Genomic DNA, 19006 nt, shown 5'->3' with positions numbered 1-19006 from the left:
AAGATACTGCATCGATGACACTGGTACTAAATTAATATCCTTCTGCCCGTTCTGCCCCTCCTTTCATTCCTTCCTCATGCTGGAAAGACAGACAGAGCCCAACTCTGGTATCAGGACACGGAGGGTCCCCGCAGTAATCCCTGCCGTAAAACTAGCTCTCGACTCCAGCTAACAGGGCACATGGTCTAGCTCAAGAGCACCATACTACCGCACTCCGTGGTGGTGGTAGTCCCTATTCTGAGAGGGATGCTGGGAAATGTAGGCTGCTGATGCCAACAGGGACTGGCCTGGCTACTGTCTGGTGGATCAACATATCCTCTGTGTTTGTCTTCTCGGTCCCCTGGGCTGTGCAGAGACAGAGCTGTGTTCTCCAGGTTGGGTTCACAAGTCTGCCGGGTTTGTGACCCGAATCCGGTTCAAGAGCCGACGCCGCCGGCGGTCAGACGAGTGGAATACTGTACGCTCTCTCTCTCTGTCTCTCTCTCGCGCTCTCTTTCTTTCTCGCTGTCTCTCTCTCTCTGTCTCTCTCTCTCTGGCATGAATTATTCTCTCCGTTGTCGGTCTCCACAAACCTGCATCAATTATTCACCCGCTCCAGTTCAGCCCCTCTTCTTAACCTGCATTAGCATGAGCCATGGCCCCCTTGCATATTAACAGCCTCCTAATTACCAGCACTGTGGAGGGAACTTTTGAAGTTAACGGGGATGGTTATCGAGGCGGACACTCCACACCGCCCCCAGACACCGAGTAGCAGGGAAATCAAGATTGCAGAATTTTAATCACTTTGTGTGGGGGGGTGAGGTACTTGAACTGAAAACATGCATTTTCTTTGCCCGTGTTGATTTGGTCATGAGATTTTAGTATTTGGGAGTAAAAACCTCAAGTTTCATATAGGGATTTCTGTACTTTGCTTTACTGTGTGTGGTTTTGTGTCTGCGTGTGTCTTTCAGTCTGTGTGTGTGTGTGTGTGTGTGTGTGTGTGTGTGTTTGCGTGTACGTATGAGCTCAATGATCCTCATGCTCCCGATGTGTCTGTGTGTCCCCAGGCCCTGGCAACAACGCTGCGGCTGGATTGGCCCATTCCCAGTCGCGGGCCATGATCGCCGCCGCCGCCCGCCGCAGGGACACCAGTCACAACGAGCTCTACTACGAGGAGGCGGAGCACGAGAGGCGTGTCCGCAAACGCAAGGCGCGGTGAGGACGCCCGCTGAGCCGCGCCCCAGACAGAAACACCACACCGAGGCCAGGGCCTTCAGAGCGATGACAATCACATCCTGTTTGTGGATACGTGGACATAAGCTTAGGGCTTACTTTCGGGCACCAGGGGGAGCGAGTCAAAGAACATTCCAGCGCTGAAAATGTTTTGAATTGTCTAGTGTCAAGTATCCGAGCACAGTAGGTCGATCCCCATCGTGTGTGTCTGACTCTGTGCTGTTTTCCCTCCCAGGCTGGTGGTGGCGGTAGAGGAGGCCTTCACCCACATCAAGCGCATGCAGGAGGAGGACCAGAAGAAGGCCCCGGGGGACGTGATGGACCCCCGCGAGGCCGCCCAGGCCATCTTCCCCTCCATGGCGCGCGCCCTGCAGAAGTACCTCCGCACCACCAAGCAGCAGCACTGCCACAGCATGGAGAGCATTCAGCAGCACCTGGCCTTCTGCGTCACCAACAACATGACGCCCAAGGTGAGAGGAGGCGCGCGGGGTGACGCGTGTGTCGTCCGCCGTTTGGAAGGTCCATTTTGGCTGGCTGTCTCCCTGTGTCGTCAACGTTCACAGGCTCATCCGCCTGTGTTCACTCCCTGAGAGAGCATTCACCAGTCCCAAGCTGTCTGTTACTGTCGACTGACTACCAACAAGCTGTAATGCCATCTGATTGAAACCATGACAATTGACCTCGAACTCCTCTTCTCCTTACTCTTCTTTGTGATTTGTGTGTGTGTGTGTGTGTGTGTGCCTGTGTTTTTGTGTGTCTGTCTTGTCTGTTTGTGTGTGTGTGTGTGTGTGTCAGGCCTTCCTGGAGAGCTACCTGACCCCCGGCCCTACCCTGCAGTACGGGCGAGAGCGATGGCAGGCCAGACAGTGGACCCTGATCAGCGAGGCGTCTGTCACCAGTGGCCTGAAGGAGGGCGGCACCTTCCTGCTCAAGTGCATAGACTTCAGCCTGGTGGTGACCACCAAGAAGATCCCCTACATCCAGCTCTCTGAGGAGTACATCGACCCCAAGTCACACAAGTTTGTCCTGCGGCTACAATCAGAAACCTCAGTCTAGAACCGTCTGCATCGCGTCCTTTTTTTATGTCCCCCCCTTTCGTCTTATTTTCTATCAAAGGTTTTTATTTGGGGTTTGCAGTTTTTTTTATATATATATATATATATTACATATGAATATAAATTACACACACTTTGAATATATTGTTCTTTTTTATCTTTGGTTTCTCCGAGTTGTTTTTGAAGAAGAAGAAACTAGAAATATTTCGGAGGAGTTTGACGCAGACCTCTTTGACGGTGGACCTGTACAGATGTGCATGTTGGTCTACATGTGACTGCGCAGTCTCTTGTCCCTCCCCTGGAAGACTCTGTAGCTGAGCCGACGTGTAGGGAGGGGGGAGGGGAGCGCTGGGTTTTGACTCGTCACAAGGGAGCATCATGTGAAATATCACCCTGATGTGTCATGTGACACCGTTGCCATGGGCACTCCTTCCTTCCCCGCAGACAGACTAGCCACTAAGGACAGTAGCGTCTTGACAACAAGTATGTCGGGTTCTTACGGCGACCTCTCCAGGCTGACTCCAGTGGCCCGGCAGAAAGCTCGCTGCCTCCTGCGCCTCTCCTGCCTCTCTGCCTCGTTTGACGTCGGGTCTCGATGTGTCCTCACTCGTGGATGGAGATCTGTGTGTCTCATCTTAGTAACTGAAAGAAATTGAAGTCTTTCTGTCCACCAAATCTGTTTGGAAATGACCCAAATTGAATCATCATGACTAAACTAAACTGACACTTCAATATGCGTCAAATGCACACGATTTCCATGTCTGTATATTGAATATGTACAAACACTCGGATATGTGGTGTGTGTGTGTAAGTGTGGCTACTCAAAGGTGCTCTGTTTCTTCTCCCAAGTGCTTCAGTACACTGAGGGGGAAATGCATGAACGATCGGTTACCTTTTTAACTACATGATTTACGTTTTGAACAAATCCCTGGTTATTGTTTGTAGTGGATAGCGATTTCAGGCCGATTCAAGTTTGAACCTTAGAGGCAAAATCCATCAAAATCCCAGGGAACTGACACAAGGTTATTTTTAGACCTTAAAGTGGGGCATTTTGTGTAGCGGTAGCACTAATGCGCATTGTCCCGCCAGGTGCGATGGAGCAAAGACAGAACATTTCCACTCAAATGGGGAACACGTGATGTGTCAAACTCATGCATGTCTCATGTTGTGTTGTAGGAGCTACTTGCACTGGGCACAAGTGCACATTGAACCAGCTGTAATCAGCTGTGAATCTTAATTATTTAAAGGTTCCTAATATATTTTGCATCCTATAATTCAATCAATATACTTTCTCAGGGGTAACATTCTCACTCCTGTTTACCTAGCATTATGAGGACAAATACCCATGGAGGGGGGGGATACATTTCTGACGAATAATATAATTATAAAGCTAGTGTGCCATTGAACTGGCTTTAGAGGAGTCATCCTTAGAAGGACAGTACTGGAAGGCTGTGGAGAGGAGCTTCTCTCACAACTGGTCCCTCTTGTTTGTGGTTTATTACCATGTATGATATCTGTTTTCAGACCTCAGCAATGACCCCGGGGGTCAATTTCATTTACATTTGAATAATAATTGTTATTATAATAACAACAATAAGTTTGTGCCATTTTTCTTATTTAAAGGATAACTCTGACTCAAATGAAATTGGGCCATTCACACCATGATACGTGTTATGCAAAACTGTGTCCATAGGAGGTCTCTTTTGAGGTCTCAACTTATCTATTTCAAGTCAAATAGCCTAAAGCGATGAAAAACTAATAATTTATATAAGATTCATACTACACACAGAATATGTTCTTACTGGTATACACGCACACACTTAGATAAAAGCTGACCATATAGGAGTATATGTGATCAATCTTACTGAATTATCCTTCACAAAAACCTAGACTGCACATTAGCGCCCTCTGGCTGACAAGCCCTCACAGTGCCAGTCTTGGATCTGTCAAGTGAACATCGTTTCCAGATTCTCCACCTTGAGTGATGCTATGACCTTACGTTTATACCAATCCTTTTCTTCACTGTAAATGTGGCTCCTGGAAACCACACAGGAGCCTTTTCTGCTGTTTCCTTTGTTAATGTAAAGAAAACCAATGTGTTTTTATACCTTCCAGCACTGGTTGTGTTTTGTACCAATGACAAATGGACTTGGTCTAAACCCTATCTCCCAATGTGACTGTGCCTCTTGTTTTTACACTGTATGTATTTATGTCAGCATGTATGTACATTTGTATGCCATTCCAGATCACATGAAAATGGCCTTTCCCCCTCTCTGACCTCTCTGCTACAGTGCCAGGTTTGCTGTCATAATGGCCCTCATTTTCTGGGGGCTACTTTACGTTGACCTGACATTGCAATGTAATGTTTCAACTTCACAGCATACGCATTTGTATAAAATAAACATTTTTATTGAACATTTGTAAACTGGCTGCGTAGACCGACTGTACATTTATCCACCTGAAGAATGTGATATAAAGTCCATTTTAATTGGGATTATATGCGTTTTAACGAGTCAAAACATGATATGGGTCATTAACTTACTGCTGTGCCACAGTAGGTTCATGTGGAGATCTCAGCCTGTTGATACTCTTGAGATCCACTGTAGTTTCTAATGATGTACTCTCTATGGTCAAACCAAGAATGACTCCTATTAACTATAAAGACATCTTCATTTGCACTGAGTTAGGGATGGCATTCGGCCCTGTCACTCTCCATCAAAACTCGGGTCACTTTTCTCCACAGTTGAGCCAAATGTCAGCTTTTTGGGTTATTTTGGGGGGGTCTTGTTGTCATGGTCCCCGTAGTAATTGGCTTGCTGTCAGGGTCTCGGAGGGGTGCCGCCATGCCACGCGGTCTCATGGGTAAACGAATGTGAATTTCCAATGGCGAAACAAACGACCTCATCCCTGGAAAACACTCTGTGGGCCTGCCTGTCAGACCTCATCTGTCCCCGGCTTAATCCCCTCTTCTCATCTGCTTAGCTGAAGAACCAGGAGAGAGGGAGTGGGAGAGATGGTAGTCTAGGAGAGGCGAGAAACATTTGCATCTAAATGGAATATGTTTTTCCATTTCTCCTCCCTTCTCTATTTGGTTGAGTAATGACTTTTTTTCTGTGCTGGTCTGTATGGAGTGGCAGGGGAAAGATTTCCATGAGATGTGCCTCTCATGTTTGGTCCCAATCTAGGATTTTCCAGGCTTTAGAACCCTCATCAAGGTCAGTCCTGTCAATGTAGGATCTTAGATTGAAGGGTATTGAGGTACTTCAGGACTCTCTCTGTCACATTTCCTATGGAGCCTTCACTGGTCTCAAACCCAAACCTTTTTTCCATCATCTTTAGTGGTGACAGGGATGTCACTGATCGGAAGACCCCAGAGATGTCATCCAGAATTCCCCCATTTATACTTGTTTGCCTGAAGTGTACTAACCTCCACCTGAGGGCACTTGAACACTTTGTACTCCCCAAATCTCCTTTACCATAACATGGCATGTTTATGAAGCACATCATAATCTAGACATTCTTTTGACATATCACATCATATGTGCATACCTCGAGGACAGTGAATCAAGTGAAATGTTTCATTAATAATGAATGTTCTAGTGACAGCGATGCGCACACGGTGTGTGTGTGTGTGTACGTGATGTGTGCCTTTGTAGTTCCGGGGTAGGCTCCCTCTCACTTTCCATTCTGCTTTAGGTGTGCTAATGATGCTGAATTATTTACATTTTGTTTTAATAATTTAAAGGGAAAATGCTGGAAGGCAGCAAACGATTGTTCCTCAGATCAGAGTATGTGAGGCCTTGACAAGGCCTTAATAGAGGACAGCAGCACTTCTGAACACACACACAAACACATCTGCCAGCCTTGAACGGAAATATCCGCAACAACTTTGCATTGAATAAAAATGTCAAGTCAGATTTATTCATATGTTATCACAGCAAGTATTCAAGGACAATCAATTATTACACAACCACAGTTCAGTACACAAAGTGATTTGTTGTTGTGTGGAGTACTGACTCGTTCTACTGAGACACTCTCTATACGTAAATAATATCTATCTTAGCTTACAATCCATAGCTTAAATTTCTAATTTTGAAAATGGAGCCAATCTAAGATATGGCCGTCCAAGATATGGACGGAGCCAATCTAAGATATCTTGTACAATGTAGCCTGACAATTTCCTAGCTTTTGTTTTGCTGATATATTATATAGATGCTATTTACCTTGTACAAAACCTACAGAAAGTATTACTGTGTTACTACCAGTCACTCAATTTCCATGTCAATACCAGGGTAATGACAATGTGACAAGATGGCCTTTTTTTTGCATTGTCAAGGCATAGACCAGCAGTCTGGCTAATCATCCTCCTCACGGTCATCCTCTTCATCATTGTCATCCCTATCACCACCATCATGTCTATCCCGGTCATTATCATCACCATCATCTGCCACATCGTCATCCTCCGTGTTGACCCTCCCAGACAGAACATCCTCTATCCAGTCCTCCAGCTCCTCCGCCGTGGGCAGGTCCTCGTCGTTGGACATGTCCAACCAGATGCTGTCAGCCTGAGGGCATGAGGTCAAAGGTCGGAGGTCAGCACAAGTAAAGCTGTCTCGAGTTGTAAAAGTCGTAAAGGCCATGGTTGAGGAGGTCTGCGTTTGTTCAAAACCAAATAGTTTGAATACATGATTGTCCACTTGGACAATATTGGGATGGTGCTGGGAGATGTGGGACTCACGTCTGTCACATTGACCACTCCAATCTGAGGCCTGAACAGGTCAACCTTGAAGGTCTTCTCCCAGTAGGTGGTTAGCTGTGTGGACACAAACACATGAAGCGCTCGTAAATTGTACAAGTGGCATTCTATCAGTGAGATTTGTTTATTCATGTAAAACACGGTGCCTAGGGAAGGGAACAATATGTTAAATCCAATTACTGAGGCGTTTTCATTTCACCGTTACTTTTAATCGCTAGTTTCATTGGTTACTGGTTAACTTGTAATGAAGACCACCGAAAGTGTGTGCTAGCTGTATTTGGCACAGATGTGAAGACAGAGGGGGGGGATCACACCAGAGGGAAGTCATCTGGGTCGATCCACACGATGCTCAGCTCTGGGTTGTTGGTATTGTCTCTCGCTACATCTTTAAGAATCTCCAGGAACTCATAGCCGTCTGAAACCAAATAGACACTTCCTATTGTGAGCCATTTGCTTGAGGTTAAGAATATGGATATGTCTGAATCGAGATTCACCAACCAGGATCTTCCTCCTCAGCAAAAGCCACGATGTGAATTCCATCCATGTCATCTTCCTGGCATTAGAAAAACATGGCAGAGCATGAATGTGAGTGAACACTGGCCTATGATGTTTCCTGAGACTATATTCACTTAGACTCACCCAAGTCTCAAACATGTCTTCTGCACGCAGTTTTCTCAAAGTAGCCCTGCAAAGTATCACAACACGTAATTCCACAAAAAACTGGCTTTCAACTGGAAAGTACCCATGAGACAATTCATGATGACTGGACAGAAGGTGAGGACTTAGAGGACCTCTACCTTCGGTGTTGGTTGACAAAGTCAACGATGTCCATCTCCGAGAGAGGCCTTCCAGGAAGAATGGAAGGTTCCTCCATGAAGGGCTCGTAGAAGTTCACCTCATTCATTTTTAGAGAAAAATGCTTTGCCACCTGTATAGTTAAACATACCTGGGCATCAGACCTAGGTATGAATTCTGCTGTCAAGAATAGACGGAACTTAATCTGGGATTTACACAGTAAAATACCCATTTGTGTAAAGGATAAATATAGTCACATAAATAAATATATTTGCTCATTGGTCTTACGGCTTTGTCAAATGTGGCAAAGAACTTGATGTAGGGTTGAAAACGTTCTGAGGCCTCCTGAAAGGACTTGTAGTCTGAGAGCGAGAGAGAAGAAGAAAAAGAGAAAAAGAGCGCAGGTTAAGATGAAACTCCCAGGTTTGACGAGGTGCATTCAATTGCAGGCGCATTCATCCATCCTTCAGATAAATTGGAGTACAGTGTGTGATGTGACTAGACAAGTCATTCAATTTCACAGCGTGATCTCTCCCTCCATGTCACAGTAACAGAATGTCAGTTTCTACGGTTGTTAAGAGCTACAAGTCGAAGCAGAGGTCAAAGCCAAGGGCTCAACATACCTCCTTCAAGAAATTGTATTCTAGATAAAAGCACCATCACGCCACAGTCATGCAAAAGGAAACTTTATCACCCCTATCTCTTTCATCCTTTTCTCTCGTTTTTTCTTCAAGCAGCACTATAATTGCTCTCGACCCACTAAACAAAGAACTAGAAGCTATTTAAAGGCTCTCGTGAGGCTAAGTGAGAGGGCCTGGAACAAGAAGTCTTTTTAGAAGCCAGCTTAATGGTTATTTGCCTCCATTAGCCTCCAAGAGCCAGAGTGAGGCTCGGGGGAGAAGAAACAGCCCAGTGGGGAGGCTTGGGGGGAGCATGACTGGGGCTGAGCTACGTCCCCACTCTGAGGCTTGCGAAGCGTGTCAGAGCTGAGTGCCTCAGTACAGAGGTTCACGTGTGCCTTTATAACCATTGTCAAGAACCAGTTGCTCGCACGCTTCCACAGACACCCATGGACACGCAAACACACAGATTCCCGAGCTCACATGAGTCTTCTCCCCTGAAGTAACCAATGAGACGTATGTCTTCCTCCATTCTTTCAAAGGCACGGATTTCCATGGCATTACTAATGAGTTCCACTGGGTCCTCCAACACCTATGGGGCGGAGGAACAGAAAAATACGAGAATGCACTCAGAACAGAAGAGAAGCATTGTGTCTGTGTAGAACTCATTTGAAAAAAGGCATTAGACTTGTTATGTTGTTAACTTCCATGTGTCACCTTTGTCTATCATCAGCGTGACAAGGTAGATTCCTGCTCCTCCAACCCACCACTAACTTCTATAATCTCCTTGACCAACTCAACTGACACAGAAACAAGGGTCTAGAGGTAGCAAACCTGCCGTGTAGTCCCTTCTGAGTCCTTTGTTTGTGTCATTTGCTTTCATTTAAATGTGTTCAAACAAAGCAGAGACTCTCAATTGCTCATGTGGGACTTCCAGCAGCAGCTGCAGCTCTCTCTCTCTCTATGCTGGAAGAATAAACCACAGAGAAACACTTCCTCCTGTCTTCCTTCTCGGTTTCCTTACTCACATCCAGCAGGAACTCCACCAGAGTGTCTGCCGAGAGCTCCCCGTCAAACTCGATCACACGATCATCCTTGAAGACGTACAGACTGCCCTCCTCTTCCAGCCCTACGCTCCCAGGCAAATGGAACACACAGGCCACAGCTTATTAGATGTTCTGCTATGATACCAAACAGATATTTTTGTATTATTTTAAATATTGTGTTTCGTGACCTTGACTAAGATTTCTCCCCGTTCTTAAGACCACATTATGGAAAAACTTTGAACGATGGTTGTAATAAGGAAACTATGGTGTGAGCAGTACTTTTGACATACCCAGTTTCCTGGCCACTTTGGCATCCTTCTGGGAGTCCACCATGCCAAACCCAATGTCTTTGTCCTCCAGGACTTGGGCTGTCAGCTGAGCATTCAAGAAGACATAACTGTATTCCTCAGTTTGGAACTTTCTAATGTTTTAATTTCTATTTTTATTTTCTCTTTCTGTCTTTCTTCTCTATTCTTTATTTCTTTTTTCTCTATCTCAGTTTTATATTTGTGCTCCCACTGGCATCCACAGCCAGTGTTGTCTTTGTCAATAAAGACTTTCATCACAAGGTGCTAGTGGGGATCCCCTTGTGGACCTAACTGAGTTAGACAAATGCCTGGGCCTCATTGTTGTTTACTTTGTAGACAACATTTCCTGCTGAATAAAAAAAACATTGCAGTGGAAGAGAGTTTGTCTAAGGTCACTGAGTTTGTAATGGGTACATATAACTTTAAATGGAAGAACTGAATACAAAACCTGTGCCGTCTTAAAAATAGTTTCAAGATAATGAGGTGACAAGTTTATTCTTGAATGTGTCTTAAACTGCACAAGTCCATGCAGCAAGCTCTATTCATTTGAGGTTTCAGATCTAATGAGATCTATCATTCATGAACCGACCCAGAAACTGTCCTGAAATATCAGGAAACCACATGGGGATAATATATATACAATAATTACTGGGCATGAGATCACATTATGATATACAGAAACCAGATGTAGTGAAATGCTTCACAAAACTACTCATCATGTCAGAATAAATACAAACTTATTTCATTCATTCAGTTAGACATAAAAGGATTGTAATATAGCCTGATTTTCCAACCAGGGGCGCTTGTTCTTACAATGACATGTTTTGACAGGTAGAGTCAGGGCTGCAAAGTGGTGAAACCACAAAAAACTGCGCTCAAGGGAAGTAAGAGTGGGTGATAGGATCGTTTTCACTCAAGTGTATCTGTGACATGAAATTGTGCTTGTGATTGTCACAACAGGCAGAACTATAGTGCATGCTCAGGTCCATCTGTTCTTCTCATGAATCTGATAAGTGGTTGACGGTCCTCGATGAACCTTCATACACCATAATATACCATTACAAAGAAACACTACGCTGAGTCCCCTCTGCCCTTTCATATGCACAACTCTCTCTCTACCGCCTGGTCTCCTCCACTGCCCCCTCTCTTCATCCTACAGGTCTTACCTCAAGTACCAGCTCGGTCATCTGGAACTGTTTCTGCATGCCCTTATTGGTTGGCAGAGGCTCATGATATAGCAGGCACAGCATGTCAAACCTCTTCAGAGCTTTCTTGTAGTTGCGCTCATTGATGTCCAGAACGCGGTCCTTCCCATCAAAGCTGGGGAACTCCAGGCCCTCCTCGGCGAAGGACAGTGTTGCCAGTGATAGATAAAGACAGGTTAGCACCGACAATGAAAAAGGCTGCATGGTTCTCCAAGTTTGGAAATATCCAGTAAAGGATTGGAGTCAAGGGGATTTAAATGCCTCCCCTGTGTTGTATATGAGACTATTCTTTCAGCAGTGAAACGCTGAAACCTTTGGTTTGTGTGTGTTTTTTCAAATCCAAGTCTTCTTCCATACAAGTAGCCTTTGGCTCGTGTCCCTATTCTCACTCTGTATGTTTCTGCTCCTGTCTTTCTCCTCTTCTCCTCTCTCACTCTCTATTTCTCTCTCCCCACCTGCCTGTTTCTCACTGCTTTCCCTCCCTTCGTTTCACTCTCTGTCATATACCCCTGTCACTCATGGTTGAAAAGAATGCCAAGTGTAAGACTCATTAAGCTTTGTCCAAGAATAGCTTGCATGGGATGTCTAGCTCGCTGTGACGCTCACAGGACCATTGTAAGAAAGATAGCTGTTTCTGAGCTTAAAATTGAAAAAAAAAATCAGCAGAAAAGAGGTCAGATAGGTGGAGGATCCCCTGAGGATTTCACCCTTTTGACATTCAGCCTAGACACATGAAGCATAGCTGCCAGGGAAGTAAGTTTCCATAAGTAGGGCAGAGAGATTGATTTCAGTGTAAGATAAATTGTTGGAATTTAACAGATTTTCCCACTGCTCAAATAATTCATTTCAACCTGTAACAACAGTTCAGAACAGTAGGATTTATTATGTTACATTACACAACAAACAGTGGCACGTTTGTGACAGGCCAATTACGGATAAAGCCACTTTATAGTCTGAGATCAATGTGCGATGCGATGTTTTCGAACCATTACGGTAAAGTAGCTGGAGTGTGCAGATGCCGTAATAACAGGCTCAGATTGAATAATATAGCATAGTGGTGATAGCCTAGCCAATTTAGCTAGCTAGCCAGTGGCTTGCTTCACACAGAAGATGGAGCTCTCGTTATGGCTGTGGATACCTTTTCTTTCTCAATTTTGTGCAATCGATTTCAGCATGGCAGGATCCGGTATTATAAAAGCAACCATTTTTGACTCCCTAGCTTGGCAGCATTCATTAGACTAACGTTAGCGAACTTGCTTTATCCAGCTAGCAACAGAACATTAGCACTGACAAACTTTGGAAATTGTTAGGCTAGTTCCTAGCATAAATTCGCAAGAGCTACATAGCCTAACTATCCAAGTTAGCAAGCTAGCTCTAGATGCTGGAACTTTCCTGCACGGAAAGTTTGTATATGAACAAATTAGCACCAGCAAACTTCAAACTTCGTTTGTCATGGAGGTGCATCAACATTTTAGAGACAGATGACAGCATTATTTGTTTTTCCCAGAGCAGAGGCAGTTTGATAGTGCTTATTATTTTTTTTGCGTTTTGGCCTAGCCTAAATTTAGGCGTTAAAAATGCGTTGTCTGCAATTTCAGATACATACATTTCGCTACAGTACTGTAGGACCCGACAATTGTGGTTAACCTGATAATGTGTCTATCAAGCTGCTGTTCACCATAGTCCCATTTAACTATTGAGTTTTTAAAGTTACTTTCTTTCAACTGTTCTAATAGGCAATAAGTGGCAGAGATACCTTAATAAAGTCACAAAGGAATTACAAGAATATCATCCCTGCATCCCACAGAATTGTAGTTGTCATCTAAGGTACCTGAAGCAAAACCTGATTTAACTAACTTAATTTAACACCCGTATAAAATACTCAAGTATTTTGAAATCCTCAACAGTATTCTAAAAGCAAACCCCTCTCTTTCCCTATCAGTGTCTTGGAAAATGACCTGAAACCTTTTCACGGTGGGTTATCTGAAGATGTCATGGCAGCTACGATTCAACGTGGCGTGGGTACCCATTATCAGATTATTGATAATAAACTCTACAGGGAACATAACTGTATGTTCCCAGCCAGGTGAGAACATAAACAAAGTACTTACAAGGTGTAAAATTTGACTTTTACATGTTTTTTCACAAATTGAAATGCAGCTTTTAGACTTGTTTTTCCTCTGTTTACAGGTGCAGTGGGGTGGAGCACTTCATCCTGCAGGTGATTGACAGGTTACCAGATCTAGAGATGGTGGTGAACGTGCGGGATTACCCCCAAGTTCCTGGTTGGGTGCAGCCAATTTTTCCCGTTTTCTCTTTCAGTAAGGTCAGTTCATGAATGATGAATGCAAAACATGCACACCCACACACTTAGCCTGAAATGCACAACTCCCATTTGGTGATTGTTTTTTAAAATTCTTACTGTGGTGGAATTGCGAACTGGAAATATACTCATAACGTGTGTGTGTGTGTGTGTGTATATGTCTGACTGTTTAGACTGCAGACTACCAGGACATCATGTACCCTGCCTGGACGTTTTGGGAGGGAGGTCCAGCTGTGTGGCCCATATACCCTACAGGACTGGGACGATGGGATCTCATGAGAGACGACCTGAAAAAGTAGGCATGTCTGCACTGCGAGGTTTACAGAACAATTTTAGTTGCAGGTAGAAAAAAAGTCAACCATCACAGCAATTGCATGTCTTCTGTGACAAGGTGATGACACGTTGATGTTAAACCTTCTCCATTAGGTCAGCAGCACAGTGGCCCTGGAAGAGGAAAGAGTCCAGAGGCTTCTTCAGAGGCTCCAGGTTAGTCCAAGTGGGAGAATGTTTACATTGTTGACATACTTGTATGCTCAGTGCACTCGGTTGCCTGTTGTACTGTTGCTGTACTCTTTGTACCCAGTTGGTGGCACTGTTGCAAGGGGGAAACATTGCTCTCTAACCCCCTCTTCCTTCTTTCCATCGCTCTTTCTCTTGCGTTTGTCTTTCCCACATCCAGGACCAGTCCTGAGCGGGACCCTCTGGTTCTGCTGTCCAGAGAGGCCCCTGACCTGGTGGATGCAGAGTACACCAAGAACCAGGCTTGGAAGTCTGAGAAGGTCAGTCAGGCATCCTCAACCCCAGGATGTCTATATGAACCCTTTTCACTGAGAGAAAGGCCACTTACACTTCTGCAGTTAAAGTAACTAGCCACACATTCTCTTGATGATTTAATGACAATTTATGTGCCTACTGTCTTGTTTCAAGTCAAGTGTCGCAAATTAAGAACCTTTTCTCTTCCTGACTCAGGACACATTGGGGAGACCCGCAGCAAAGGAGATTCCTCTGGTTGACCACTGTCAATACAAGTAAGAATATTGCTACTAGTCACCCCCATCTTTTACACTTTTTTTCCCCCCTTCTAACTTGTTTTTAATCTCTTCAAGTTCTCATTTTGTGTTTCTGGGTCAGGGATAAAATTATACTAATTGGCTCCTCCAAGTTTTTTTTCCCATGATGTAAAATGTAGTCTACTTTTTTTCAGTTTTTGTACTAAAACATGCTAGCCTTAAGAACAAGGCTAGCCCTAAACCCTTGTTAAACAGAACACACAGTAGACTATATTTGTCAAGAGTGTATACTTTCATTCCTATTCAATAAGTTTACAATTGGTTCCTGTTCTCCAGTTATTGCATAATGTCACCATGGACTCTAAAGTACTATCTATATCACTTACTGTATGTGTCTATGGCAACTGTCCTATATTCGGCGACGTATATGGCTTCAACGGTCACATTAATATGTGTACAGCATGTTCGGTACATGTGTACTATATGTACTTTGTGCAGCATGTGCTGTACATTCATACTGCAACACCTGTAAGCTTAAAGTGCACCTTTTTACAGTGAACTAACCCATCAACCATGAATTGTTAGATCTTCGAGGAACTACCAGTCCATGTTTTCAGATGGTCAACTCTTTTTACCTTGTTATATAGATATCTGTTTAACTTCCGGGGTGTGGCAGCCAGTTTCCGTCTCAAGCACTTGTTCCTCTGTGGGTCGCTGGTTTTCCATGTTGGGGAGGAATGGCTGGAGTTCTTCTACCCACAGCTGCTGCCTTGGGTGCACTACATACCAGTTAAACAAGACCTCTCAGACCTTAGGTGGATTGATCACTCCATTAAAAACACTTCAAAGTGTCTTCACAGATACTTTATTTTACAAAATGTGTCTATATATTTGATTTCTGATTTGGTTTGTTTTCTGTTTTTTTTTCCTGTGTCCAGGGAATTGTTACAGTTTGTGAAAGAAAATGATGGAGTTGCCCAAGAGATTGCCACTAGGTAACAAGTGTTTTGGATTCTGCTATGAAGTATGAGCCTAGCTCTTGAACAGCCGTAGTCAGTGTTGCTATTTGGTTTGGAAACGGTGTCTCCTGAATGGTAGAATTCACTACTATCCTCTACCATGTTCCATAACTGATGTTTCTTTCCTATCCCCACAGAGGACAAAAGTTCATCTTGGATCATCTTCGGATGGAGGACATCTCGTGCTACTGGGAGAGACTTCTCACTGAGTTTGCGGGCTTGCTGAAGTACAAACCCCAACAGAAAATGAACTACAATCAGGTCAGCCACGGGCCTGGAAGAACAGAACTTTAATCTAGAAATATAGATCATTCTAGTCCAGAGACGGGTGTGATGGGTTAGATCTTGAGGTATGTTCCAAGTAAAACGGTTTTGGTCTGAAGTAGTTTTACGGTGTACATTACATCTGAATAGCGTAGTATTGGGTTTAGAGTTGTCATAGGGATTGGCAGAAAGGGTAGGTTATAGGTTTTGTAATTGTTATATTGCGCAACTCTTTCCATCCAAAATATCAATACCTCAACCAGAAATCACTTTAATAACTTGAACACATTTTATGGTTTTTGTTCTGTTCATTTCTTTGAACTGCATCCCAGTTTTGGATGTTATAATGAAATGGGTAAAATGCAATCTGAGGGAAGTTCATCAGCATTTTCTTACTGCCATCTAGTGTCTAATTACAGAAACTGTTTCTTTTTATTGCTTGAATTTCTTTGTACCAACAACTTGCATTTGTTTCAAACACAACCATAATCTTTACTATTTCAACTCTGTTCTATGGAGTCTGCCATACACAAAACAACTTGACAAAATGAGAAAAAACGGTACAATCAACATCAATTGCCAAAACCACTCACCAATGTAGCATTACTGAGACATTTGTCAGCAGAACTTGAATGCACTGAATGGATAAAGCAGGACATATACAGTGGTACTGAAATGTTGAATATGTTTTAGTATTCTTTTTGCAGCATGGACAACATCGTTTTATTGATGAAATGTGGTTTTGTTACACTGATTTATTTTTTGTACAAAGTGCGTGTTTATTTTATGTACCAGTGTATTTTGTCTTGATTAATGAGTCCTACCAAAAGCAACTGTTTAACTAGTCAAAATATAATATCTGATACACTACTCTAGGGTTCACTAATAATTAACCCCCGGTAAAGACTTCGACCTCAACAATAATGTTAAATAGAATAACGTTTTCTTATCATGTTTTTCTATACAAACACCGTAGTTTTTTATTTTATCAATAAATGATTCAAAATCTACTCACATGCCTGACCTGGTCCGCCACCGTATGGAGGCGCTGTTTCAAGTGTTTGAATAACAAACCAAACAGCACAACTGGCGCCGGGTGGAAAGTCACGATTGAGAATGCTGTTACTGATGGGACTTCTGTCAAGTGTCAAAATTCAAGGACGTTTCGCAAATTAAAGGTAAAACACAGCAAACATGTTCAACTGTAGTGTGATTTGTATAACTTTCATATCGTATCATGTATCAAACCGTTAACACGCAACACACTGACCCTCATGCTATGCTAGCATAGATTGCAATGGACAAGAGTTCAAGCCGGTCACAGTCATTAGCCGTGACAGTTCAATGTTAGCTTGCTACAGTACAGGACTGTTAATGCTAGCTATCTTAGCTATCTCCCTATCTTGCACTCAAACGTCATATCCAGCTATATCTAGATTATAAATGTGTACACAATCACCAATAACTTACTCGTACAGTACCTTAGCTACAACACTAGTACATATCCCTTCTTCAACTGCCAGCTATAAACATGTATTTGTTATTTAACTAGTAAGCCCGAAACACGTTAGCTTTAACGCTGTGATAAACGTCTACAGTAACTAGACTAACGTTGGGCAGCGAAAACAAACTTTCAAGAAACGTTATCTGATTGCGGGGAAAGAGCGGGGGCTCTTTAAGGATGATATAAATCATTTCAGCTGACGTTAGCTCCTGTCCATGTGTTTGCCGATAGCTCCTGTCCGTTGAAGCGTGATGCAGCCTGCGTGCCCCCCGGCGACCTGCTCCCTACCCCCCTGTCAAGAGAAGGCAGATTCAGCGCCCCAGGGTGGACTGTGCACCGGGCTACTGCAAGGGCTTCTCCAGCTTGCCGCGCCCTCTCTCTACCTCCCTAGGGTCCATGCAGCTGACGGTGCTTCCAACTCAGTACAGCCCCTGCCCAGCAGCATAGGCAAACCTGAGTTTCCAGATACGGGATGGGACCGCGTTAAGGATCTCTTTGATAGGGGGTCAGTGTGAACCTAATCCAGTCCTTAGTGTTTCCTATTGCCTTTTAAACGCACACAGCTGCGGTCTTAACTGCTTGACATATTAGGCTATGTATTAAAATCCAGCACTGCGTACAACATGCATTCGTTCACAGATTGAGCTGTCAGGTCCAAGCCTTTGCTCTGTGCATATATAAAACGCTACATTTCCATGACATGACTGACAACCAAACCACCCTCCTCCCTGTTTTGTACCTGTCTCTAATCCAATCTGTTTTCCCTGCAGTGATATGCAGGCATGGCCAGAGGAGCTGACCAATGTGGTGAAGAGTGGCTTTGCTGCCGCCCTGGTTGGGATGGTCTACGGAGGCCTTCCAGCCGCCAAGCATGCCAGAGAGAGGTTCATCCAGCTCAGCCAGGCCGAGATCTACCACAGCCGAGTGGAAGCAGTGGTCAGTGGGGTCGTGTTTACGTGTTCCGTCATGCACGCGTGCAACAATGTTAATAACGTGTTTAATGAGGCTCCGGGGTCGTTGTGGTTCTCCCACTAGCGCTCGGCCCACAATGCTGCCGTCCGAGGCTTTGTGAGGTATGGCTGGAGGTGGAGCTGGAGAGTAGCAGCCTTCGTCACCTTATTCAAGTAAGGACAGGAAGGTGTCTTTGTGGCATTTTATTTCCAGTATGAATTTTACTAGATGAATGACGTCATGCGATTTTAATTTGTGACCCCAACCCTTTTGTCTTCTTTTTGATGTACTCAATGATCTCACTCTCTCTCCCCCTGTCTTTCTCTCTATCACAGCACTGTAAGCACAGGACTGTCTGTGTACAGGGATAAGTATATCACCAGTCACTATGCAGCAGCAGGTGGTGAGTCACTCAAATAGACTCAAAACAGATCACCTTATTATTGGATTCATTTCAGTCATGTTTCTAAAGACAATAGTTGTGTTTTTTGTGTTTGTTTAGCTGTGACCGGGGGCCTATTCAGACTAAACCTGGGTCTTGGTGGACTGGTGGCAGGCACAGTAATAGGTGCGGCCATGGGGTAAGAAACACTAAGATACTGGGATTTATCTTCTATTTCAGTTAGCCATTTAAATGAGTTGTTATCTGTGACTTTGACCATGAGATCATCTGTGTGTTGCAATGAATTCAGGAAGCCCTGTGTGTGTGGATGCAGGAACAACAAATTATATTTACAAGGGACACCTTGATACTGTTATAATGGAGGAGTATTAAGATTGCTGCATCTAGTTTCAGTCACAACCAACTCTTTTCTGTGCTCTTGTGAGTGAAGAATGAGAAAATTGAACAAATCAAAACTATTAACTACATACCATCTGTCACAAACCGACAGTTCAATCTTTATTAGGTATTCTATCAAAATTCTCCCCTCAGTAAT

At 43.9% G+C, this 19006-nt stretch overlaps 4 protein-coding genes across 7 annotated transcripts in view; 3 read left to right on the top strand and 1 right to left on the bottom strand.

Moving 5' to 3' along the window:
* LOC146261120 (vang-like protein 1) overlaps window positions 1-4682 on the top strand; it is a 32354-nt gene extending 27672 nt beyond the window's left edge. For all 3 annotated transcript variants that reach the window (XM_084668371.1, XM_084668372.1, XM_084668370.1), the window contains 3 exons: window positions 1047-1194; window positions 1448-1682; window positions 2008-4682. In XM_084668371.1, coding sequence (XP_084524497.1) covers window positions 1047-1194; window positions 1448-1682; window positions 2008-2268 — 644 coding nt within the window. In that variant the 3' untranslated portion in view covers window positions 2269-4682. The remainder of the gene's footprint in view (window positions 1-1046; window positions 1195-1447; window positions 1683-2007) is intronic.
* A 1626-nt stretch (window positions 4683-6308) lies between these two features.
* Window positions 6309-11201, bottom strand: LOC146261119 (calsequestrin-2-like). The gene is made up of 11 exons (XM_084668727.1): window positions 10959-11201; window positions 9775-9859; window positions 9467-9567; window positions 8922-9030; window positions 8107-8180; window positions 7821-7951; window positions 7663-7708; window positions 7522-7576; window positions 7338-7438; window positions 7006-7080; window positions 6309-6832 (listed from the first exon to the last, which is right to left on the bottom strand). Exons 1-11 carry the CDS (start codon window positions 11199-11201, stop codon window positions 6623-6625), a joined length of 1230 nt encoding a protein of 409 aa, XP_084524853.1. The 3' UTR covers window positions 6309-6622.
* An 820-nt stretch (window positions 11202-12021) lies between these two features.
* Window positions 12022-16623, top strand: poglut1 (protein O-glucosyltransferase 1). The gene is made up of 11 exons (XM_084668726.1): window positions 12022-12183; window positions 12734-12824; window positions 12940-13083; window positions 13188-13323; window positions 13494-13615; window positions 13747-13806; window positions 14000-14099; window positions 14290-14348; window positions 14978-15145; window positions 15269-15325; window positions 15487-16623. The coding sequence occupies exons 1-11, from the start codon at window positions 12108-12110 to the stop codon at window positions 15641-15643; spliced, it is 1170 nt and encodes a 389-aa protein (XP_084524852.1). The 5' UTR covers window positions 12022-12107; the 3' UTR covers window positions 15644-16623.
* Window positions 16624-16654: 31 nt separating this feature from the next.
* Window positions 16655-19006, top strand: part of LOC146261117 (ATP-binding cassette sub-family C member 4-like) — a 31015-nt gene continuing 28663 nt past the window's right edge. For both annotated transcript variants that reach the window (XM_084668719.1, XM_084668718.1), the window contains exons 1-6: window positions 16655-16791; window positions 17349-17622; window positions 17888-18053; window positions 18153-18241; window positions 18404-18471; window positions 18571-18649. In XM_084668719.1, the coding sequence (XP_084524845.1) occupies window positions 17369-17622; window positions 17888-18053; window positions 18153-18241; window positions 18404-18471; window positions 18571-18649 (656 nt within the window). In that variant the 5' untranslated portion in view covers window positions 16655-16791; window positions 17349-17368. The remainder of the gene's footprint in view (window positions 16792-17348; window positions 17623-17887; window positions 18054-18152; window positions 18242-18403; window positions 18472-18570; window positions 18650-19006) is intronic.

This window comes from Hypomesus nipponensis, chromosome 12 (assembly GCF_054491055.1).
Source record: "Hypomesus nipponensis isolate SF chromosome 12, ASM5449105v1, whole genome shotgun sequence".
NCBI lineage: Eukaryota > Metazoa > Chordata > Actinopteri > Osmeriformes > Osmeridae > Hypomesus > Hypomesus nipponensis.
The sequence above is the reverse complement of the archived record's forward strand: the minus strand, read 5'-3'. Positions and strand labels throughout refer to the sequence as shown.